At 40.9% G+C, this 26,146-nt stretch overlaps 1 protein-coding gene across 1 annotated transcript in view; it reads left to right on the top strand.

Moving 5' to 3' along the window:
* PLEKHG2 (pleckstrin homology and RhoGEF domain containing G2) overlaps positions 1-26,146 on the top strand; it is a 361,757-nt gene that overhangs the window by 262,343 nt on the left and 73,268 nt on the right. The window contains exons 9-15 of the mRNA XM_069207509.1: positions 12,692-12,874; positions 15,014-15,106; positions 16,490-16,576; positions 16,905-16,938; positions 18,279-18,380; positions 19,201-19,302; positions 23,196-23,234. Coding sequence (XP_069063610.1) covers positions 12,692-12,874; positions 15,014-15,106; positions 16,490-16,576; positions 16,905-16,938; positions 18,279-18,380; positions 19,201-19,302; positions 23,196-23,234 — 640 coding nt within the window. The remainder of the gene's footprint in view (positions 1-12,691; positions 12,875-15,013; positions 15,107-16,489; positions 16,577-16,904; positions 16,939-18,278; positions 18,381-19,200; positions 19,303-23,195; positions 23,235-26,146) is intronic.

The following is a 26,146-nucleotide window of genomic DNA, read 5'->3' as shown; positions in this document are numbered from 1 at the left end:
TGGGAATTCTTGCGTTTAGATCCTCGTGTTCCCACAGTCTGCCCGTCCAGCTATCATGGATCCTCGCACTTCCAAAGCTATGGGGCTCAGTCTGACTCTTAAGGCCAATTCATCAAGGGCTGCGACATGGTCAGATTGGATAAAAGTTCTCCAGTTTAACATTGTGTTTTATAAAGGAAGAAAGAATGAGAAGTTGTCCTTCAGATGGAGGTCAAAAGGGCTGATAGTGATTCAGTTTTGCTTGTAATAGACATCTCGGGCACACTACTGTAGTAGAGGTGGTTCAAGAGCATATATATATATATATACACACACACACACACACACACACACATATATATACGTGCACAGTTTAATATGATATTTTTTACCATTGTTGTATGTGGATTCAAAGGCAAGAGGCAGCAGGTCCCTGTAACAAATGTACAAATCTCAGTTTTCAGTGGGGCAAGGGTGTCCCAAAACGTGTTACTTTTCCAAATATCACGAGTTTTCCCATTACTGAGTTCTCCAATACTGCTCCAAAACTGCTGAATGAACGCCCACTAAATGTTGACATAACAGTGGCATTTTGCTCCATTTAGTGCCTCTACTTGGTTGGTAAATATTCATCCTTTGAATGTATAAGCAAAATGTGACAATCCATTGAGCATGCACGAGTGCTATATATCTGTAAATTATTGTGATCACTGTAAAACTGCAGAAAATGTATTGCAAAATAAGGAATGGCAATGATGAAAGAGTGTCATTTCGGTGCATGTGCAGTGGACACTCACCACCCCCTCCACCGGAAAGTGGAGAACATTGAGAGGAAATAAAAAGAAGCAGTACAGCTAGAGAGCTTAAGAAACATGTATTATAGTGAACAAGGGAAACCAATGGGTAACAAGGGACCAGAGGTATGTGTTATTATAAAGGAACAGTGGTCCCTCATCCAAGCATACTTTTTATATACTTTTTCCAGTGGGCATGAATATTTATATGTCCTGATGATGATCTTATAATTGTGTGACAAACCGAACCGTCATCTACTCTGGCACTTTGTCCCTTTTGGATTACTGATATTAATGTCTATAAAGGCAGACATGTTCTTTTGAAATTGTGACTAACCTACTTCACTGATTATTGTCACACATGAATGCCTAAGTTTTGTACTTGAATTATTTGGTTGTTCCTTTTTCCCCTGCTATTTTTGTATTAATTTCAATTAAAAATGTCTTTATATATGTCAATTGGACTATATGTATGAGCATGATTGTATTCCCATTGTAACACTTCTGTCTGCTTTGATGAGGGGCCACTGTTCCTTTATAATAGTATGATAAAGAAACAGCAAAAAATTCAGAAAAAACACTGCAAAGAGAAGAAAAAGCACCAGTATCCATAAAAGAAATGCGAGAAAAAGTTATTTGGAAAACTATTGGGGGCAGTGGTATACCCAAAGTAATGGAAAAACGAATGTGGGGCACAAACTAGGGAATAGTCAATAAAATGAAAATACTAAACGGGTAATTTAAAGAATCTGTCATAATGAAGATATATGGTCAAAATAATGTTTTCAAGTGCACCTTATACTTCACTGGCTAAATGCTATGAACACATAGGTTGAATATTTTGCGTGGGCATTTGTTACATCTAGTTCTGTTTCTTTGCACAGTTTTACTTGGCAACACTGACAATAGAATGTGACATGGATGATTGGGTGTCTGTGCAGTCCTAGGCTACTGCCACAATAGCAGGAACATTCAGTTTTTATGCAAATAGGAGGATCTGTTGACAAACTCTAAAGTTTATTTCTAAAGTTTTACAAAGGAGCAGTAACAAATGTCCTAATTGTACACTTTTATTTTTACGTTAGAAGAGAAAGGTTTGGCAATTGAAACTTGGCAATATTATCTTAAAAAGGGATGGTTCTTTTATTTAATTTACAATAAAATAATACGCTCTCAAAACCAGAAAGTTTTGATGTTGTAGTAAATGTTATAAGTACATTTTTTACTTTTTAAACTTTAGAAAGTCACGAAGGAAGCCAAAATTGGATGCTTGCATCTCTGTGAAGGTTGCTCTATTAACCTTTCGAAAATTTGAAACATCTTTTTCAAAGAATGTCAAAAACATCTTGTGTGACACTTAAAAGGAAATAGAATGAAAGGCTGATGTAAAGAAAAACCTCTGCTATTTAAATGCACTTTACATTTGAGACTGGAATGGCTGTTAATCCTATAATTGTGCAAATGTAGAGAAAAGAGGGTTATTACAGAATCCCCATAGCATTAACTTGTAAAGCGATTAAACCTGAAGTGTGTTTGTGGAATGGATTTGCAGTGCTTAAATAACAAGAGAGATCTTCAAAACATGTTTTTTTTTCAAAAAGTAAGGATCCCTTTAGTAGCCGAATTGTCCACGTTTTAATGTTAAAGGCTTGTGATAGTTTCTGATGTTCGATTTTGGTGTCTTCTGGAAGGGAATCTGACTTGATTTTTTAAAGTCTGAAAATCATTTTTGTTTTCTCGTACCAAAATATTTTGAGGAACCTGAAAAACATAATCTGAAATTTGGGAGTTATGGTTGAGTCACACAAAACGTGCACCTATTTATCACATGTATGCCACAGCCGTGGCTATTGCCAATTTGTAGTTATGCTATAGTTGCACTTTTTATTGAAAATACATTTTTTTATTTGATGTAACTTTGATTCCTGTCAAACCTTAGTTTAAGGTAAAATGATATTATAAACCAAAACCTAAAATACTAACAGTTGTGACTAACATGTCAGGCATAACTCCAGTGTTGTGCTTATTAATTCACAAAGAACCCCACAACATTATTTTAACATTGAAATCACTGAAAGGAGTGTAATCATCTGGGAATCTTCCCTGATTTTGGAAGTAGCAGCATTGTCAGGTTAAGAATGCATAATTGTTCTCTGCACCTTACTGTCAGTGGAGATATGTTTTCTCCATACTGCAATCACAGCAACATTTTTATTTATCTTGTGGGTCTGGCAATTGACCTGTCTCTCAACTCACAATCTTGTCTACATTTTTGGGAAGTATTGATTTTCTGATGAAGGATGACACAGTTAATGTGAGGCTGGCCTTGGCTCTATGCTTTGGTTAGTCCATAAATCTACATACAAATGTGTAGCTTTATGGATAGATATTTAAATGATGTAATTGTAACTGTAGGCAGTTTTCAGCACTTCTTAAAATGTATTTCAATATGGTTTTTGGAAGAACTACACAGGTAACTCCATTTCAAATTGTGTTTTCATTGAAAATGTGTCCGTTTCTTAGATCTCCTGCGTTTCCTGCCTTTCAAGACTGCACTTTTTGTGCGTAACACCAATAATTAGAGTGGGCTTTGTGTCTCTCCATTACTTATATTTGGTTGGTTTTCTTGTCAATCTCGTTTGCTTGTTTCTTGTTCAAAGACTTTCCTTTCTCTTTTTGTGTTTACCTCTCCTCTAGAGCATAGCTTCTTTACCACCCTTTTGATTGGATGACTTATGTCCTTCCATGTCTGACAATGCAGAACTATGTTTTTCTTTTTAGTTTAGTTGATCATCGATGTGTATGTGTTTTACTGCTTCCCCATCTGAATTTTGTTGTAGTATTTCTTTATTATCCCAAGCTCCTCAACTTCCCTGCCTCACCATTCTCATTGTTGCTCCCCACTGCTCAGTGGCAAGGAGTTGCTCTCTCCCAATCCTTCACAGCTCCTCTGCCGGTCCCCATTGTTTTTAATTTTCTTTTTTTCTTTTTCAGTTTGCTCAGCAGTTGCAATTTTCTACTCACTTGTTCCTTTGTTTACCATGCAGTTTCACACACTTCTTATATTTTACATATTCTGTCCACCATTTTGAAACAGCTGACTTATATATATATATATATATATATATATAAAGCCACCGCAGCATCATGACATATATGTGTGCATAATAGTGACTCAGGCATGCCTTTACATGATCATGCTGGGACCAGCCAGTTTGACTTTTTTTGTTTGTTTTTTTGCCAATGCTGTCGCACATTGCCAGAAACCTTGTTTTCTGTGTGCTATGCTGTTCAGCATCAACTACATGCATTGGCTTTGAAAGGGGAGGCAGTGGCTTTGCCCGTGGTTCTTTAACAACTAAGCGCAACATGTACAAAACATCAACTCCTGTTCTAAATAAACTCAAAAGATGCTGATGTTAGAACTGTTTTGCGTGCCATTCATTGTGAAGAAAAACAAGCTTCACAACTTTTTGTGGACTTTTTTAAAGATTTTTTTTTTTTTACGTTTCGGCTTTTAGTGGGAAAAGATCAGTTTAAAATTGTAAACTCTGTGCTTAGGTAGTCATCCTTGATGAAAAATCAGCCGTTATATTTGTTATGTTGTTTCTGCAAACAACACAACTGTGGCATGCACAAGAGAATGTGGAAACACTAAAATAAAACCCTGCGCTAAAACCCCAAGTGCTTTAAGTCAACTACATATCTTAATTTATTTCAGACTTTGCTGTTACTATGCTATGTACTTATTTTGATTGCCTGAGGCCTTCGTATAATAAGCCTAATGGTAATGGAGAAAATGAGTGATTATAAGGACCAAAATACATGAATTTACAATTTAGTTACTAAATAAAATTTCTCTTGGATATTAGTTTATATTGCCATCGAATTCGTTCTAGAAGCATATGTCATTGGGTTAGATGCCCAGTTGTGGCTCAAACATACCAAGTGTATCATTTTCAGATGTTGGTAAATTAGGTACCATTTTATTGTTTGATGTTAACATCTGCAATTTACGAAATTGCAGCAATAATATATAAAGCCATATTTAAAATACTAATCATTGTTATTCTTGTATGTCACATCAATTCGTCGTTAAAATTCTGCACCATCTGGCTGGCTCATTTTGCCTTACTCTGGGGACTGGGTGCCACCATGTGGCAAGGCTAGATATTGCGCCTTAACCCCTACGTTCTTTTTTGGTGCACAGCTATCCAACCACTCTCAATGAAGCACTTTTCAAGACAACTCAGAGGACTAGAATAGAAAATAATTGAAAGCGCACATTAAACTGGGATAACAATTAATGCAGAGGTCAAATAAAAAAAAATATTCTTAAACTGACTGCAAAGGTTGACTGTGGACATCCATTTTTTTAAAATCACAATTTGAAGCTGTTCAAAAACCCAGGAAAGATAGAAGAATCTTCAGCTGTCCAAGGAGGGTCAAAGGAGGGAGAGAGCCGCTAGGAAATTAGAGTGGTAGCCATTCATGTAGAGAGCTAGGCTTTCAGCATAGCTCAGCTTTAAAAGTCATCAAATCTAACTTGTATCAGCAGATGCAAAACACTGAGAGGTTGCAAGCACAGGTCCCATCGAACATGCCAGCATGTGAGAAGGTCCTGCATGTAAACAGCTTTGTCCTGCACAAGTTGAGTCCAGCAAAAAATGAAGTCCCTATGTCCAAGTGTTTTGATTGGACGGCGGATGCTTTGAGTGACCGCAAGGCTTAAAACCTAGTGTAGCAACATCATGCCTTCTCATTCAGGACAACAGCGAACAGGAGTCTGAATTGGTTTACTACTAACACTGAGACTGGCTGAATCCCATTGGTTAATGGAAGACAAAGACTGTAGTCTTCAAATATAACTATTGCTACACCCAATCACAGTTCAGCTTCACCAGTTTCCCGTCTGTCAACCACTGGAAGACATTCAGTAAGGCTATGGGTTGTTACACCTCTAGAATAGATCTGTTGTGGACTTGATCTGTGGCTTTAGCTCACAGAGATGCCACTGCAGTCCACATCTCTGTGTATACAGGGAGTGCAGAATTATTAGGCAAATGAGTATTTGGACCACATCATCCTCTTTATGCATGTTGTCTTACTCCAAGCTGTATAGGCTCGAAAGCCTACTACCAATTAAGCATATTAGGTGATGTGCATCTCTGTAATGAGAAGGGGTGTGGTCTAATGACATCAACACCCTATATCAGGTGTGCATAATTATTAGGCAACTTCCTTTCCTTTGGCAAAATGGGTCAAAAGAAGGACTTGACAGGCTCAGAAAAGTCAAAAATAGTGAGATATCTTGCAGAGGGATGCAGCACTCTTAAAATTGCAAAATAGTCAACAGGGTCGCAAGAAGCGTGTGGAAAAACCAAGGCGCAAAATAACTGCCCATGAACTGAGAAAAGTCAAGCGTGCAGCTGCCACTTTGCCACTTGCCACCAGTTTGGCCATATTTCAGAGCTGCAACATCACTGGAGTGCCCAAAAGCACAAGGTGTGCAATACTCAGAGACATGGCCAAGGTAAGAAAGGCTGAAAGACGACCACCACTGAACAAGACACACAAGCTGAAACGTCAAGACTGGGCCAAGAAATATCTCAAGACTGATTTTTCTAAGGTTTTATGGACTGATGAAATGAGAGTGAGTCTTGATGGGCCAGATGGATGGGCCCGTGGCTGGAATGGTAAAGGGCAGAGAGCTCCAGTCCGACTCAGACGCCAGCAAGGTGGAGGTGGAGTACTGGTTTGGGCTGGTATCATCAAAGATGAGCTTGTGGGGCCTTTTCGGGTTGAGGATGGAGTCAAGCTCAACTCCCAGTCCTACTGCCAGTTCCTGGAAGACACCTTCTTCAAGCAGTGGTACAGGAAGAAGTCTGCATCCTTCAAGAAAAACATGATTTTCATGCAGGACAATGCTCCATCACACGCGTCCAAGTACTCCACAGCGTGGCTGGCAAGAAAGGGTATAAAAGAAGGAAATCTAATGACATGGCCTCCTTGTTCACCTGATCTGAACCCCATTGAGAACCTGTGGTCCATCATCAAATGTGAGATTTACAAGGAGGGAAAACAGTACACCTCTCTGAACAGTGTCTGGGAGGCTGTGGTTGCTGCTGCACGCAATGTTGATGGTGAACAGATCAAAACACTGACAGAAGCCATGGATGGCAGGCTTTTGAGTGTCCTTGCAAAGAAAGGTGGCTATATTGGTCACTGATTTGTTTTTGTTTTGTTTTTGAATGTCAGAAATGTATATTTGTGAATGTTGAGATGTTATATTGGTTTCACTGGTAATAATAAATAATTGAAATGGGTATATATTTGTTTTTTGTTAAGTTGCCTAATAATTATGCACAGTAAGAGTCACCTGCACACACAGATATCCCCCTAACATAGCTAAAAATAAAAACAAACTAAAAACTACTTTCAAAAATATTCAGCTTTGATATTAATGAGTTTTTTGGGTTCATTTAGAACATGGTTGTTGTTCAATAATAAAATTAATCCTCAAAAATACAACTTGCCTAATAATTCTGCACTCCCTGTATGCATTAAATTGTATTGCGGGAAGCACTGTACCCTGAGGCTCTTGGTTTGAGCGTTGAAGCATCTCAGCGCTACCAATGCAAGGCAGATAATGAAATTTGTCACCATAGCCCTGCCAAACTTGGCATTCGGAAAGTGGCAGATATTTGCAAAAATGTGTCTTTCAATTCAATTGCAATTTTTATATATTTTATCTTTACTGACCTCCAGTAAGGTCTACGATCACACTCTTAAAAACACATTATAAATAGATGATTAATACATCCCATCATATAAAACCTCCATCATACAAAATTCCAACAGTAAACTCATAATACTCTTCATCCAAAAATTGCCAAAAAACATTTAAAGAAGTTATACTTTTTAAGACAGATAAATTCATTTGGTGGTTTTTTTAACAGTTCTGATTTATCTTTCACAAGTGGAAACAGATGGAATAAATAGCTGGACCTGTCGAGATTCTCACACAAGGAATATTTTTGGCAATATGTCTTCCAGAATATTTATTATTTTGGTTCTTGTTTCAAAATCCAAATCCTAACATCAGAGAGGTGGAAGTACACATTTTATATATAATCTATGTTTACTGTGTTATCAGTGCTATTTTTCAATGTCTAATTGGCTTACAGCTTCTTTTCCTATTGGCAGGTTGTTGGAGGCGGCAGCTCTGGTTGGCTGAGGCGAGGTCCTAGCCTGGCAGAACCTACCACTCCCATTAGGGGTGGGTGATTACACTCATGGTATAACCTGCGATCACCCTTGGATAGCTTGGCACTGAGCAGTCAGGTTTATCATCGAGGCAGTGTGTAAAGCATTGGCACAGCACTCTCACACAACAAATATGCTGAGTGTCACGAAAGAGACTTCACACGAGGTGTATGTAAATAAAGTTTATATTCAACACACATTAATTAATACAACAGGAACATCATGTATCTCTGGGCATAAATTATGTTTGGAAATATCACTAGCAGTAGTATGTCCAACTGAGTTGAAATTACATCAGTAATATGTGCACCTTGAGAAGGCCCCAGCACCCTCATGTGGTGCAAAATGTTGTCAGCACAAGACCCAGCGAGCAATTAATCAAATTCAATCCCACACAGTTAAAGGGTACACCCTGATTCACAATAATTGTGGTAATGTGTTCACTTAGCTAGTTATAACACTTTTAAATAGCCTTGTGGGCCATTCAACCAATGTCAAACATAATACACTCTTGGCAAGAATGAACATGTAGGACAGCACAGCAGTGCAGTGTTGTTAAGCACAGGCAGTCACTGTCACGCACTCACTCAGCCCTGATACCTGGTGGGATGGCTATCGGGCTGGTTGGTATGGCCTGCACCCGCATAAACACGCACACACAGCACCCTAAAGCGGGACACTGATATCCAGCTGGTCAGAAGATATCGTACTTGCAGACCCTGTGGCTCAAACCCTCCTCCACCCTACAGCCAACCCCGACTACCCCACCCTCCACAGACTGGAGTTGAAGCAAACCTTTCCCCCTCAGAAAGTAGGGTGATCCCGGCTAGAGTCACACTTAATCAAGGTCCCAGGGAAAAAGGTAGGGGGATAGTTAATAGGTGGTTTCAGGTGGCAGTCGACAAATGGAGATTTGGGCACCCCTTGGGAAGTTCAATCAAAGGCTATCAAAGTTTGCCCCACTGTGCCACCAAGCACTTGCCTAGTTCTGCAAGGCACACGTGAGAGGAGGTGCATCACATCTAGGGACCTTCCAATCGTTCTCAGAAGCGTTCTATAGCCCACTCTCTTACTTTCACCACACAAGCCCGTTCCGTCAATACAAACAGGTAACAAGGAGCTGTTGGGGCCTGGTGAGGAGATGGCAGTTGGTTTGCCCCACTGGGGACATCAAAAGGAGCAATCAGTGAGTGAGAGATGAAGTAGGTGAGCATATCGGAATGAGGAGGTGCCCCGTATTACACATATTGGGCAAAGTTGCACCCAGGCAATCTGAGCACTCTGGGACACAAATTCGCTCCCCTACTTCTTCCTGGAAATGAGGCACAGCATTAGGTGCGCAATGTTAGGCATCGCATCCAACAGTTCTGATCACTCAAAGTGCAGAGCAGCAATTCAGCACCTCCTTCGAAATAAGGCACAATATTTGGTGCGTGATGACTTGAGTCACACCAGACAAATCTGGTCACACAAATGAAGAATTACCAATTCCGTACCTCCCTGGAAATGAGGCACACCGTCTGATGCGCAACAACTTGAGTAACACTAGACAATTCCAGTCACACACAAAGAGTTACAAGTTCTGTACCTTCCTGGAAATGAGGCACAACGTATGATGCATAATGCCTTGAGTCGTACCAGACAATTCCAGTCACCACACAGGCGCAAGTTCAGCAGTGCTTCACAAGGTAGGCACTGCTATAGGTACACCCCGCCTCCGAGGATCACAACCTGTGAATCAGACACTGCACGCAATAAGCATGCAGTTGGTGTGTCGCACAAGAGAAATCCGGCACGATCACTGAAGTGGGCCACGTGGGGTCCTGCAACCAGTGAGTCTGTTCACTACCAAAAAGATGCTTATGCTTGTAAAGGCCCCATTACGCAGGGCTACACTCCTTGAATGCGGGCAGCTCCATTGGAGCTCTGCACCAGGCAATCCGGTCTCCAGGCACAATACTTGGTTCCACGCTAACACCGCCAATACTAGGTGGGATCCAGCAGACGATGTGGGCACTTAAGAGAGCACGGCTCTCCAGGAGTCACAGGTAGAAGGCGTAGGCCTTTCATGGGAGGTCTTTGATGTCCCTGAGACCGCCACCAGAGAAGAGGAGCCAAGCCAGCTAGCTCTTGGAGAGCACACTTCGGGGTGCCACACAGCAGCTGGCAGTCAGCCCAGGCCAACCACTATTCAGGAAAATTGCACAGTGCGTTCCAATGGAAGTATTTCCTCCTAGTGCACAACTGATAACTCCAATCTATAGAGCCAGGCCCTCAAATGGCACAGATCTGCTGTTCCAGTTGCATGCCCAAGGTTTGTAGGTGTCACTGGGAGTCCACACTGGTGCTCTCCCAGCCTCCAGTGTGGACTACAGTAAAAATAAAAAGCACACAAAGCGTTTTAAAGGATAGAAATGCACACTTTCTAGAAGTGGCATTTCTAAGTTGATATTGACAAAACCACCTTTACCACAGGAAGGGGTTTTTCATGACGAATCCAATGTTAGGTAACATTATGAGGCTGCTTCACTTCAATCCACCATTGCAACTAAGAGAAATGGCAACTTCCCCCTTGTTAACTCATGGGCAGAGCAGCTCTCATAAGTAGTGAAAAACACATGGGTATTCTTCACTCCCTGGGTATAGGTGCCTTTGCGAACCCACAGGCCAGCTATCACAGGATGTACTTGTGTTTAAGAACACCATAGGTGCAAGTGTGCATACACAGGAATGTTATAACAGGCTCAGCACATATTTGAACCACTGGTGGGTTGCACGCACACAGTGGCCAGCGCCACTTCCCAATATAGGTAGGAAAGGCGCGCGCACTTTCCCACCGTACTTACATTGGGTAAGTGCCCATGGCCATAAGCCCACTGGATAGAGAATCAGCAAAACCTATGGGAAGAGCCGATCCCCTAGGTAAGGAAAACCCACTTGGGGGTTCTTTACTACCGGGGCATAGGACACCCACGTTTACCTGCCCATCTTTTCATCTACCCCCTGCTCTGCCCTCCAGGGGGTGCTTTAGGGGTAGCGAAAAGGGCCCACTCAGGCTTGGCTACGGAGTTAGAAGTGCCAACCTGAGTACAAGTGCAACTGCGCCTCCACAGGCCTTAGAATATAGTAAAGTGCTGGATCGTTTACGTCGCTGCTAGCCCTGGCAAACCGACTTGCTGTACTTCATACCTTCTCATTGCCTCTACATTTCATTTTGACATTTTTAAGTATTTCCCAAGTCAGCTGCTAAATGTTATTTTGGTTTCTCCGTGTTGAAAGTTGCACATGTGTTTATCATTCTCTCCCAGTCTTCACTCCCTATACACCCAATATATATCTAAATGTCTTTGTAGAAGAAGGATTTAGCTTGTGGGTCACACATGTTCTGTACATGTTGATAACATAACATAAACCCTTTGCTTATAGGAAATAGTGTTCTGGGCGCATATTAGTTAATCTGTCTTGCTATGTTCCATGTCTTTTGTCCTCCCAAATTAACATAAAACTCACAAAAGAGAATAGTTGTAAATCAGCCTCAGTTCTCATAGGAGTGTTCAATCCCTGTGGTCTGTGCATGAAAGTTAACAGAGTACTATTGTGAATCCGTTTAATTTTACCGATTGCCTGCTTGTATGATTAATGCCATTTTATCACACATTTATCAGCAGATGCATCAATAGTTTTCCACTTAGAGTCAATAAGGAGGTCCATGGTAAATCCATAATTAGGCACAAATGGGCTTCCGAATACTCAGTTCCAGTCTAACGTATCATCTGGAGTAATTTGCATGTAGCAGACATATCAGAAAAAGGGAGCGGAAAAGCATTGTTCGGGCAATATAGTTTTGCGGATCGATAGTACTGGGTGCAAACAAAGGTCCTGTTATCAAACCACAAACATACGGTAGGCAGTTTTCCCAGGTGGTCTTTGCATCCAAAAAAACAGCAGAACTCATAATGCAGGGCTACGTTTTACACCTTAGAATGCAGACTTAGGGCCTAATTTAGATCTTGGCGGACGAGTAACACTGTCACGATGTTGACGTATAGCCCATCCGCCGAAATATAAATCCCATAGTATATAATGTGATTTATATTTCAGCGGATGGGATATCCATCACTGTTGTGATGGATTAACTCGTCCCCTAAGATCTAAATCAGGCCCTGTGTCCTGGACACCCACTATAGCCTGCAGTCCGAGACCTGAAAATCATACGTTATCTCTTAAATCATATAGGTGTAGACCTTCAGGCCCCTTCCTTGCACCTATTGGTATAACTGTTGCTACCTCTTCTGTTGTTGCTTATCTTGTTCAAGTTGCTCTGCTCATGTTATTGTTAGTACATTTGTCATTCTGTTGCAGTACTGTTGTTTGTATCGTAGTTGCCACTGCTTGTTTGGCTTTCCTTCTGTTATTGCTGCTAAATTCACTTTTCCCACTGTTCTGCTCCTGTTGCTTGGTAGTTGATATTGCTGCTGTGATAGTTGTGTCTGTTGCTATCACCGTACAACTCTTCCAGGAAGTGCTTTGGGGATTGTTGCTTCTACTTCAGTTCTACTGCTTCTTCTTCTTCTTTTCAGATATAGTGATGAGTTTCATCCCGGCTACAGTCCATACCTTTGAGTACACTTTATTTTTTATTTGTCCTCCAGGAGATCCAGAGTCTTCTTGTGAGCTGGAAGGGGCCTGATTTGTGCGCCTTCGGAGAGCTGGTCCTGGAGGGGACATTTCGTGTCCAGCGCATGAAGAAAGAACGGGCCTTCTTCCTCTTCAGCAAGATGCTGCTGATTGCCAAGAAGCGTGGGGAGCAGTTCATCTACCAAACACACATCTTTGTAAGCTAATTAAAGTGATGTTGTGTATAACGTGTGCCCAACAGAAAATGTTACTCCGGCACAATCCCACCACTCTAGGTTACATGCATGCTATCATTGACTCTGTTTTGGAATGTCACGGGGGTTGTTATATTCCATCCAAAGATGAGTTTGCATTATAATTTTGTAATACATTCATTATATCAAGGGCCATTGTACGAGGAGACAGGTCACAAATAGCGTGTGCAGATTATGCTCAAACTTTTATGCGATCTGTCGGTCACTTTGCGCTGCAACTTACGTACTACTTCTTGTGCGAGTATCTTAAGTCGGACAAGCAGATATACATCAAGACTACTGAATCCTATAACGTCCTTTTAAAAAAAGGTACTCATAATTTGTATTGCTCAATATATTCATAAGGCCTTCCACTCATCTAAAGACCTCCTTCAAATTATAAGAGACTTTACTTCCCCTAAAGGCCGCATCATAAATGTGGCGCCTTTAATGCAACTGTGCATGAAGTATACACAAATAAAACCATGGCACTATCCATATATGGAAATGTGCAGAGCAAAATATTCTATTAACATTGTTGAGGGATGAGAGAGGCTTCATGACTCACCTAACCTTTGCCTCACGTTTGTCATGGCCACTCCCCACACACACACACACACATATATATATATATATATCTATATATATATAGATATATATATATATATATATACACACATAAACATACACCCATATATGTGCATAGACAGAGAATTTATGAATAGTAAATCTGTAAATATATACCTACATCTTACTTTGGTAGCTGGCTTTCTGGCTACAGTCTTTAAGTAGCATGATATTTTTATTCTCGATATTCTGACATAGAACCACCACGACACCAGCTCATAAACATGAACAATTAGTAGAAAGAAAGCAACGGAGATCTGACCTCCCTTCACTCACTTCAGGGTATTTCTGGGGTACCATCTCTTCTAGAGTCCAATGTTTTGCTGGGTAACATGAAGGATATGAGGTTGGGAAAGGGGATAGGTACTTGCACTGGTAGAAAAGTCCATTGCCTTGGCAATGGAGTTTTTATCCCCTATCCTCTCTTCAAGTCTTTAGTGCATGCTATTGCCACTCCGGCCTCCAGGTTCTAACAGAATCTATATAACTTCAGCCGGTGGGTGGGACTTGGCAGAAGTATTGATGAGATCGAGATACATTTTGAGATATGGTCTGCATGGGAGAACTACCAATGGCCAAGATACATTAAGTCCATGTCTCCAGTGGCCAAAAACGGTTCTAAATTGCAACACTTACATTCACAAAAGTCTTTGTGCTAAAGAAAATGGGGTCATTTTGTCATAGGCTCTGAAAAATCCATGCACTGTCCTTGCCTCCTTTCCACATTGAAAGGTCAAGGTCATAGCCTGCCACTCCCAGTCCCCAATATTATGGCACCCACAGTTTTATCATGGAGCGCAGATGACGTTGTTGGGTAGAGTAAAGGACATCGATGTAAAAAGTGTTCAAACTCCATCGGTTTCCTCCTACATTTCTGGTGATTAGCATTGAATCGGAAAGAACCAACTAAGCACATAGAAGGAAAACATCGCATTTCAATGTTTATTTTGCATTTCTCCTCAGGTACATATCCATGTCCCGTGACTTGACCCATTTGAGAGATTTGTCTTTTAGCCTTGTACTGACAATGTACCCAGCATTATATTTCATACTTGTTATTTCTGTAGAATTGCATCCTAGTGTGATATCTGACGAAAGAACTCCATTCTGAATTCTGACCGATGTTGCCTCCATTAGCTTTGTGAGTGAAGCCAGTGTAGTCTCCCTTAGGAGGGATTCCAGTTTATTCGGCCCTGGACAAGCACGAAAATCAAATCTGGTGCCAACTTCTAATGATGTTGGCCGCTGTCCACTGGAAATTGGCTAAAATAGCATAATATTACCTTGCATTACTAATCGTAGATCTGGCAGGTATTTAAGCCAGTTTGTGTGGCATCTGTAACGGATGTGAGCAATTGTGGAGATACTGTGTTTTTGACCTAGGGCAAGGCTCAAATCATGAAATTGTGCATGGGCATTTTACAGATTCAGAAGATTATATAAAAATGTACCTCATTCTTGTTTCCCCCCCTGCAGTGTTGCAACCTTGTCCTGATCGAAAATGTGAAGGATTCTTTGAGTTTCAAAATTTCTGATCTCAGCATTCCTAAGCAGCAACAGGTTGTCCAGGTAAGGCCCTCACCCAGGACAGTACAGGTGTCTAAATAAAACCTGGGAAACTGTGTAATACCATTAGTCTCCTGTATGCAACAGGAAATCATGTGCAAACGTTCTAGACGTGCTATCCGACAAATACTTGGATCTGGAGTCCTTCGTACATGCACTTCTAAGCTCTGCTGCCCTGCAGCTAAAGTAAATGTTAGGTTTGATAATTATGCACTTTCCGTCCATGCTACCCCACAGGAGAAATACATTCAGTGACCACCCACTCTGCTTGCATTCCACCCTAGAGGTGCCGTGTGTTCTGAGTTTAGTAGATCTGTACAGTGACAGTGAATGCAGGACACGGCCCACCTGTTCTCCCAGAAATGCCATCCAACTACAGGACTCCAGCAGTAGTAGCCCCAGAGTAGCCCCAGGGTGAATAAACTCCTCTGGTAAGTAAGGCCACTGGCAGGCTAGCCTTGTGCAGGCCCATCACAGGGCTCGTTGAAGGATGCCTTGTGGAGAGACCTCCTAGAGAATGCACACAGTGAATCTGCACAGGTCCTTTGATTGTAGATGCTCTTTAGAAACGACTCAAAGAACTATACCTTGTGGAAAATTAATTTGGAAATCGGTTCTGTAAAATGTCCTGTTTGGCCTCAATTTTCCAACATTTTCTTGGAGGGCAACTTGGATCAGACTTGCTCATGACGCTTGCTCGCTTGGTACAACGTGAGATGCATTTTGTGTGCCAGTCTTGCTGTGAGTGGAACATCCATCTCCCAAGTTAAAATGCTTTCAGATGTTTTCAGTTTTCAGTTGCTCCTGTATGTGATTTTGGATATCTGCCAAACTGATTCATATGAAAAATAGTAGATTCTAGTTGCAGCTTTATAGAGGTTATTGCTTTTTATCAGTGATGTTTTTATAATTCTATTTAGCAGTAGAACCGCCCTTGCCTTTTCTTTTGTTTATACACTTATCAATATCCCCAAACCCATTTCCTACAAATGGATCATCAAATATCATTTACAACAGGCCAACTATAATTTCTGCTACAGTAGACATTGGAAGGTGACTTAAAAAGACTTTTGGTGAAAACTCGGTTGTAGCTTGATTCCTCCCTGCCGACTTCCAAAAGTTGGTCTGCAGATCGTGGCCGCAGTACCGAACTCAGTTCTATAGGATAGGACTCACCATTCGCTCATCATGCCTTGCTTCGTGCACCTCAGCCTCTATCAATGCCCTGCCACACTGTTTACCAACCTGTGTATTGCGCGATATGATAACCCCAAGACCCCTCTCCTGTTTGGCAGCAGCTAGTACTTCATCGACCATCTTGTACTGACACTGGTCCAACTTGCCTTAATGCAATGTAATGACAGAAGTTTTTGTTGTGTTTCACAGGCCAGAAATCAGGAAGAAAAGCGGTTATGGATTCATTATCTGACCCGATTGATTGTGGAGAATCACCCAGCTTCCATCCCCCAGAAGGTAATTCAGCAAAGTGTGCTCAACACACAGTTTCCACAGCCACCCTTCTTTAGGCCTGGAGCGGGCTGCCTTAGTATCATTCTTCCCTCCTGTTACTCACCGGAAAAGGAAAGAAGGGGCATTGTTTATTGGGTGGACGGGGTGCAGAGAAGGAATGTGCCTTGGGAGGGTTGGATTGGCAATGACATAAAGAGAAGAAGAGAATGTGAGAGATGGAGAGAGGAAGAAGAAGACAAGGATGAAGAAAAGGCTGAGGTGAAAAGGGAGAAGTAGAAACAGGTCAAAGAAATATTTTCTGCACATACTAACACCATCTTCTGTTTTTTAGGCAAAGCAGGTCCTGCTGGAGAACAGCTACCAGTGTAAGTGAAACCTACTGTCCAGCACATAGTGAGGTTGACATTAACTGTGGGTGTATCTGCGCGATGACACTTGAAGCCTCCTTTGGATGTTGCACAACTTATTATCTTACTGTAGACATCATTAGATGCCTGTAGACGTTCGTAAATGGCCACCAACACCCACAGTTCACTCTAGGCACCCACTGTACACTCCAAACATGCACTTCTGACTCCAGACCATCCTTTCTTGCTCCACATATTCCTAGCTATCTGCACATCTGCTTATCTTGCTCCAGATTTCGCCAGCATCCTGCAGACATTTTTTGCTGTCAGCGGCTCAATCCACACATCTTAACTCACTGCGGGCATTCTTAGCATACGTTGATATTTTTAACTACATCCTAAAATACGTAACTTTATGCTGAGATTCCTTGCTCTTTGGAGATGTCTACATCTCTCTCCAGGGAATTTTAGAGAACAACTGACATTCCTGATTTGCTCCAAATATCATTAGTTTGCTGCAGATATTATGAACTTACTTCCCATGTCCCATGTTTGCAGTACACACTCTAGCCCTCATCAAATGTTGTGGAAAGCGCAGTCCCCATGCAGATTTTTAGCATGCTGCAGCTGTATTTATCCTTGTGCAGACATTTGTAGCCCGCATATGTCCCCAGCTCGCTGTTAATATTGATTTACTGCAAACATCTTTCTCAGAAAGCATTCCTAACTCTTTGCATACATACTAGCTTGCTGTAGGTATCCCTGGCTTGCTGCAGGATTCCTTCGCTCACTCCAGATATCTGTAACTTCTTTTTGAAACCCTTAAGTTTCTGCTAACATATTCTGCTTTCTAGACACCCACAACTCTCTTTACTTCTCTATAGGCATATTTATATCTCAGTAGTTGATTAAAAATCCGTGCAAACATACAGATCATTCTTCACTGCTTTTCAGCTCCGATACCCCTATCTTGTGGCAATTAACACTGGTTCACTGCAGACACTAAAGTCCTGGTTTATACTTTTTTTGCGCCGCATTTGCATCATTATTTGATAAAACAAATGGTGCAAACTTACAAAATACAACTGTATTTTGTAAGTTTACGCCGCTTTGCGTAAAAAAATGACACAAATGCGGTGCATAAAAGTATAAATCAGGGCCTAAGTGCTGCCTGCGTCCCTGGTTTTATGAGCTGCAGACATTCTTAGCTCACTGCCTCCAATGTTCGCTAACTGCAGTCATCTTTAGCATGCTGGTGAAGTCATCATTGAGCAGTGAGTGAATTAACAGAGTGAATATTTGAATATCTTGAAGCCTTTTCCACTGTCATACTGATCTCTGTTTTGCCCTTTCTCCAGACTCATCAGACAGCCAGTTCAGCCCACAGCTGCTTAAGAAAACCGTCTCCTCCCCAAGGCTGGATGACTCCAGGGGCTATGCACAGGCCAGGAGGCAGTCAGGTAATGGATGCAGGCCAGCAGGAGTTCACTGGGCACCATTGTGAGTAGATCATCATCGTCCTTGCCCTTGGGGGTTTGATTCTGCTGGTTCAGATCTGATCAAACACTTGTAATTCCAGTCCTAGCTCATTCAGTTGTATTTCACAAGTCACCATTTGATTTTCAATAATCCAAGTGATAAAAGTTTAACAGATCACTCTAAGCTACACACCCCTGATGACTGTATTCTGGAATAATGTGGAGAATACTGAGTGGTCACAATATCATGACCAAAATATCCAAAACCAAAATATTGAATATGTGAATGGCACAGAGGGAGGTATAGATTTACTATTCATAACTCCACATCAAGGCAGCTTGAAGATACATACTTTATCAAGGTACATATATGTGCAGTCGGGTATAGCAAATCTATACATACTGATCGATGTTCCTTGATATTCTAGTCACTTCATTGTAACTACTCAATATTACTTTGGGTATTTTGGACCAACATCCATATGTGGCTGAAAGTTTGAGCAATCTATGACCTCCTGTTTTATAAAATAAACTGTTTCACTTTTCTTAGAACAAAGCTAATGCCACAGGAAAATGTCCTTGCTCATTACCAGCTCCTCCTTAACACAAGACTGTCCTTGTTTGTCATTGTGTTTTTCATGCAATACTGCAGTGTACTGTGATTGGATGCTGGGCCTCTGTTGTTCATGAAAGTGATGGTGTGGATATTTATCCTATGGTTAAGCATCATTTACGACAAGCCTCTAGCCAAAGTTTATGCCATGAAGCTGAACACACCACATCTCTGCCATATTGTTTTCAGAGCCTCCACAGTATATGTACAGCCCAGAGAGGGGTCGTAAGAGCTTTCCTATCCTCAGCCTGGACAATGGGAGCAGCCATCGCCGTGGGCGCAGGCAGTCTGGTAAGTTATAGGAGGCAGGAGGAGAATCATTAACCATAATATTTGTGATTAATGTGCCAACCACTCCCTCAAACAAGATCCTGCTTTTTTAGTATCTTTGCAAATCTATATTTCTATGCAATTCTCTTTAAGGTGGAGAGGTGAAATGTCAGCGTTAGTACCTGGATAGATTAAATATTAAGGTTTGAGTTAGTAAAAGATCAATCCAATGTAGCACATAACTTGTGACTGATCCACAATTAGCCAGAGGTAATAGAACCATTAAAGTGAAGAGTAGCCATACAAGAAAGACTTACACTTGCATAGAATGTATGTGTTATTCATCTTATCCCAAACTTCCACTGTTTGATTTTAAGATTTAATTTTTGTGATTTTGAAAATATGATACTTTTCCTGAGATATGTGCATTATCTCCATGTGTTATTCATTTTTAGTTACTACTTACAATAATGTTTGGATGCACGTCACAGGCACTGTTTATGGAGGCCTGATGCTTTGGGTAACTGTTGCCTCCTGCCTTATTAGTGTTGTGAAAAGTTTGACAACAAGTTATCCTTTAAAACACAGGTGCCCAAAGTCTTGGCATTCTGTTTTTTTCCATTTCAAAGTGTCTAGCAGGATTCTGCCTTTTGTTCCAGTTAGCATGCATTTCACAATTCAGCAAGCAGTAAGTATTGATGACACCAACTCGCTCTACCTTGGCCTTCTACCTTGGCCTTCCTTCCTACCGCCCATCATCTCCAACTCTTACAAAATATGATAGACCATATTTTACCGAAACTACCCCACTAGACACCAGTTTTGGGGCACTTCAGTCATTACACTGGCTTCTGTGAAGAAGCCTCTAGCTCGGCTTTAAATATTTCATGCAAAAGGTACCCTCTTTGTTTGCCAGGTGTTCTCTTGGCACCGACCTACCCAATCCTTGTGTTCCACCTCAGCATTCCTCTCAGCAGTACCCAAGATAAAGAAGGTGCAACAAGATGGCCATCCATTTTCCTTCAGATTGTGTCTGCCTGCAATTCCCTTCCCTGGAGATTAGGTCTATTTCCAACTTCGTAGTCTTCAGGAAAAACTCAAAACGTATCTCTTCAATTTTCCAAAAGCTTGTCTAACACCAGCTTACGTGCATATTCTCTACGAAGCGCCAGGATACTTTTTTGGCAATCATGCGCGTAGAAAATATTATAAACAGCATAAGCAATTAATAATGAGAATGCTAATTTTAACTTTGCCACCCATAGGTGCTGCCCTGAGACTTAAAATCAGACACTGAAGCTCCACAGCTCATATGTATAGATTACAGTTTACTGTACAATCATATCCCATGCCTCACACCAGAACAAGACCCTCTTGAATCCATAACTGAGCCATGAATGTATAATGTCACTTCTTAGTCCAATAACGAAACCTAATTTGGACCCCAATTAACATGGTTTGATTTGGGTACTGAAACAATTTTCTGTCTGTGTAATACAAAGATCCAGGCAATGCCCATATGACTTGTGAGCTCCATCCCTCAGGATTGCAATTTCATTCATAAATATCAGAGGAAACAGGACTGGGAAAGGACAGAAAGGAATGCATGTGAAAAACGCTGTGTTGGCCCTGTGGCGAGGAAATAGTGTTTCTTGGCCAGAGGTCTGTATGATGTGGCACCATTTATTGGACAGAGTGTGTGTGTGAAACAATGGCATAGTACATTTTCCTTTGAGGTTAACAGCATGTAGTTTTGAATGCATGTTTAAGTAAACCAAATGCTGCAGTTTGAGACCAAAAGTTGTATTACCTTTTGAAAGCACTGAAGCCAGAATAGTCATTCTCAAGTGAAAGATTGAATGAGAAAATGCTAACTTCAGTTCCCATGTGTAAGATATGTTACTCAGCTGTCCTGGCTCTGTCCGCTTCCCAGCTTTGTGGTGTCTCATCGCCCATTAGGAAGCCCAGAAACTGCCTTCATGTAGCAAGTGTATCAAACATGTATGCTGTAGTTATCACGTATACTGACTGCCCTCTGCTTATATGCCATCGTGCTCTTTCCTAATTGCAGCTTCACATGCCTTCAGTTCCCTGATTTTCACCAAATCGTGCAAGTTGGAAATTGCATAATACTTTTCATGGTCTTTGGGTTTCTCTCCGATGTATCTGAAATCGGTGTCATTTTATGGGTGTGACTCTTTGCTTTCTATTTCCCTTTCCACTCAGTCTATGCCACAGCACATTGGTTTGAAACCAGGTTTTCTTTGCCAATTATGAGTTTTGGCAGCCGATCCTCTCAGATCACACTTAAGATATAGGGCCAGATGTAGCAAGCAGTTTTGCCCATTCTGGGGGTTATTCTAACTTTGGAGGAGTGTTAATCCGTCCCAAAAGTGACGGTAAAGTGACGGATATACCACCAGCCGTATTACGAGTTTCATAGGATATAATGGACTCGTAATACGGCTGGTGGTAAATCCGTCACTTTTCCGTCACTTTTGGGACGGATTAACACCTCCTCCAAAGTTAGAATAACCCCCTCTGTGTCTATGGGATAATGTGTTTGTACATATGGCCCATAGTCCCTTGAAAAAGTTGTATCCCCTCTGTACTTAATTGCCCCTGTGGTTTCTGAAGCAGTGAAACAGGCAGATACTGCACAAATAACCCGAACTACCAATGGGCATGCAACTTCTGTGTTTTCATCACTGCAATACAGATAAATTAGATGGACTAAAACCTTTAGTAGAACTTGATCCCTAATATTACAAATCCAATTAATGTTTGGACTGTTGTTCAGAAATAACATAACATATCAGGTGCCACTTAAATGGAAGGTAATCTAATAACATGTTTCTCTTCACTATAGAGTTCATATGCTCCACCACGTCATTTGCTTGAGGATGGTATAATGCTGTTCTATAGGTCTCTGTAGCATATATGCATACATAAAAGCATACAAATAATTCTTAATTTCACTCACAGTAATTGAACATTATCTGAATCTGTTTTCTTTGGATAAGCTTTGCAATTGAACACATTTTTACATTATGATCCCTTTTGTATATGATCTTATCATATTTACACAAAACTACCTCTAAAAATAGTGTACTAAAGCACTATTTCTAGGTTTATAAACCATAAAATGACATTGATTTCATGTTTAATTCTATGCATTGCTCAGCTATAAAGACAGTGAAGATAATACATATTTGCTTGATCGTTTGCCACGTGTTACACATGATCTTGATTCAACTCTATACGTGATGTGATATTATATGGTGGGTCATGATGTCACACTGTGTTTTGTTATGTGTTTTCTCTCTCTCTCTCTTTCTCTCTTTCTCTCTCTGTCTGATACAAGACCTGTATCATTTATCTGAAAGCCTCAGTTAGCGTTAGGATGTTTATTTCTTCTCTTTAGAATAACCCTTCTGATTCCATTGCTTGTAAAACTTTAAATTAGTTTTCTGATGAGATGATGCAATTATTCATATACTTTCTCCTCTACTTTGACACAAAACTATGAACTGGCTTGGGGTCTCAAAAGTTAATTCAAAATACTACTTATTAGCTGATTTCTATCGTCCAGTAACTATTATTATTTCATACAAAATATGTAATATCTTGAATGGGCACTGTGGAAAACAACATTCTACTCACAGTAAAGGCCCTACCCAAGAACAGGACTCTGACATTTGCATCCTGCTGCAGCTATTCGTCAACGGAAATTGTGATAGAAGAATTAGTATGCAACATTTCTATGGTGCTCCCTGGATTTCATGTAGTACATTTCTGATATTAATACCTTGCTCAAATAAGTTCTTAATTTGTTGTTAAGTGCTATTAAAGATTTCTTCTGTTTACCATATTAAATATGTTTTTATGATGTTCCTTGTATTTTTCTTACTTAGAGCCTGCAAAGGAGATCCAGGCTGTGATTGAGCAGAACTGTGAGTATTTCCTTCTCCTTTCATTTACAGGTGAAGGGGTGCACAGGCTGAGATTATTGTGTCCTTCACCAGTTAGGCATGATAGGTCTGCTGTCTCAGCAACAAACTGGAACTGTAAACAGAATTTCTATCTAGACACATTTACAAGTATTATTAATTAATTTATGATTAGCAAATACAACACCAATCATTAATTAATAGTTTGTTAAAATTGATTTATTGTGCCATATGTGTAATTATTACTAAATTCAATGTATGATCTTAGGCCAGCCTTACTGGTGACCAATGAAACAATATGCAAGTCACAGATCAAACTAACCGAACCCTACTGGTATTTCTAGACACAACAGCCATGTTTGATATATAAAACGTAACTAAACATTGAAATGTAGCAGAATGCTATTAAAAACACATTGTTGCAGCTTCACTGTATAAATAAAAACTGCATGGTACTGCTTGAAACTCTACACAGTTGTGTACTCATTTGTGAGTATACCATATTGTGTACTAATTTGTGAGACTCTATACTGTTGTGTCCCTGCCATCTTTATTATTCATTGTTTGTGTGCTCCAAGTGTTTTATGTTCTGAGATTGCATAGGCTAGAATGATCATGTATTTAATGCACACTTGTTCTAAAAAAGCCATCAGATAGCGAGTTTCTGACCTCTTAATGTACTCATCTGAACTTGTTAAAAACTGAACTGGCAATGAAAGGTAACCTCGTTAGTTAAGTATAATCTTGGGATTCTAAATCCACCCACTTGTGAGGAGTTTAGCTAATACAGGAACCTTCCAGAATTAGTTTCTGCAATATTGTGCCTCCAATTTTCTCCAAAAGTATATTTGATAGTTTGTATATATTTAGTAGCAGGGCTACCTATTTGGTCGACAGGATCGCGGGCTAGTCATTTGTCAGGAGATATTAGGGCGACCTGCCAAAGCACTAAAGCAGGGGAAGTGGATGTATGTGACGAAAGGGAAAGGCATTGAGGTAGTAGTGCAAAGTGTATAGGCCATCATAGTGAGTTGCGCAGAACAATGACTTTTCTCTCATAAAGCACTACTATGAAGCACCTGGGATATGTAAATGTTCCCTATTTGTCAGGTCCAGGGCATTGACTCATCACAGGCTTATAATATGTGCACACACTGGTGCACAGAAAGAAGCCAGTTGTTTGGCTGAGTGTGGGGAAAGGCAGTTGGAAGCAGAAATGGAAGGGAGAATAAAGTGGAGTTGAAAAGACATGAAAGAGAAAACGCAGAGCCTAGACATAGCTAGGATATTGAAAGAAAGGAGAAGATGGAAACAAGCACAGTGATAAGATGAAAAAAACTGTAGCCAAGGTCAACTAAAAGGAAACACGTGGCATAAAAGAGAAAATAGAGATGAGGCAGAACTATATCAAGCATTGGCAAAGCCAATAGGTTTCCCCTAAAATCTATTGGCTTTGTCAGTATTTTTTACATGTTGCAGCAGTTGACCATCTATGCAGCATTGCTTAAAGCAAAAAGAAAAGTGCTGGCCACGTCTTAGAGCTTTTTTTTTTTTTTTTACTTTAAGCCATGTTGCACAGAAACTCAACTGCTGCGCAACATGTAAAAAAATTGACAAAGACAATAGATTTTGCTTAGGCGAGACCTGTTGGTGTGGACAATGCTTGTTGTCTCTTGTGCTTATAAAGAAGCCATCTCTGCAGGGTGCATTGTGCAATAAAGCCAACACTTGCATCAGTGTGGGTTTATTGTGCTGAGACGTTTGATACCAAACTTCCCAGCCTTCAATGAAGCCATCATGGAGCTGTGGAGTTCGTGATGACAAACTCACAGCTCATGTACTTAATATGTCCACACTGCACTTACAATGTTTAAGAATAGACTTAGACACGGTAGGGGCATACTGCTCATGCAGTTATGCCCTCACCTGTGGTATAGTGCACCTTGCTTTAGGGCTGTAAGGCCTTCTAGAGGGGTGACATATCTATGCCACAGATGGAAGTTGGTGGGCATGGCACCCTAAGAGGGTTGCCATGTCGATTTTACCTCTTTGTCCCCACCAGCACTCACAAGCTGCAATGGCAGTGTGCATGTGGCTGGTGAGGGGTCCCATAGGGTGGCACAATATATGCTGCAGCCCTTAGGGACGGTCCGTGGTCACAGGGCGTTTGTTACCACTGGTACCTTTTACAAAGGTCTTATCTGTGTTCCAATTGAGGAAACAATGGTACAATTTTAGGGAAAGAACACTGGTGTTGGGGCCTGGTTAGCAGGATCCCAGCACACTCTCAGTCAAGTCAGCATCAATATCAGGCAAAAAGTAGGGGGGTTCTATTTGTGAAACCCTTTGATTGTCTACATACCCAGGATGGGAGTCTTCAAGAAAACACAACCACAATCCTTTTATTTGCATTTCCAAATGCAATGTTTTTTTTTTAACAACCTGTGTTCCTTATTTAAACCGGTACTGCATTAAAAACATAATAGTTTCCATCTTGAGGAAAACTTTGGGAGGAGCAGGCAGTGATCCCTTGGAACAGTGTCCGCTTGGACTGAGAAGACACCTTTCACAAAGGGGATGGTTTCCCAAAAGAACATCTTTCTCTTTGAGAATGAGTTACCACCCCACCTCTGAGTTCAGTAACAGAATAATATTTTGTGACTGATATTGTGTTTGCAAACCACTGATACATCCCATAACAAATGACAAATACGAAGTGATGCCCTTTTTATACCCCTCTGTAACTGTGAACCTGTATGGGTTGCTAAAGAGTTGAAAAGGATTGTCCAACCCGCAAAGTACCTTTTTACATCTGGCCTTTAGTGTAGATGCATACCATTGGCAACATGGCCATCTTCTCATTAATGCAGTGTAAGATGACATCTGTTGGGAAAGTGCATGGTAGTAGCACCTCT

Source organism: Pleurodeles waltl, chromosome 9 (genome assembly GCF_031143425.1).
Source record: "Pleurodeles waltl isolate 20211129_DDA chromosome 9, aPleWal1.hap1.20221129, whole genome shotgun sequence".
Lineage (NCBI taxonomy): Eukaryota > Metazoa > Chordata > Amphibia > Caudata > Salamandridae > Pleurodeles > Pleurodeles waltl.
Note: the sequence above shows the minus strand (reverse complement) of the source record. Positions and strands in the feature narration are given on the sequence as shown.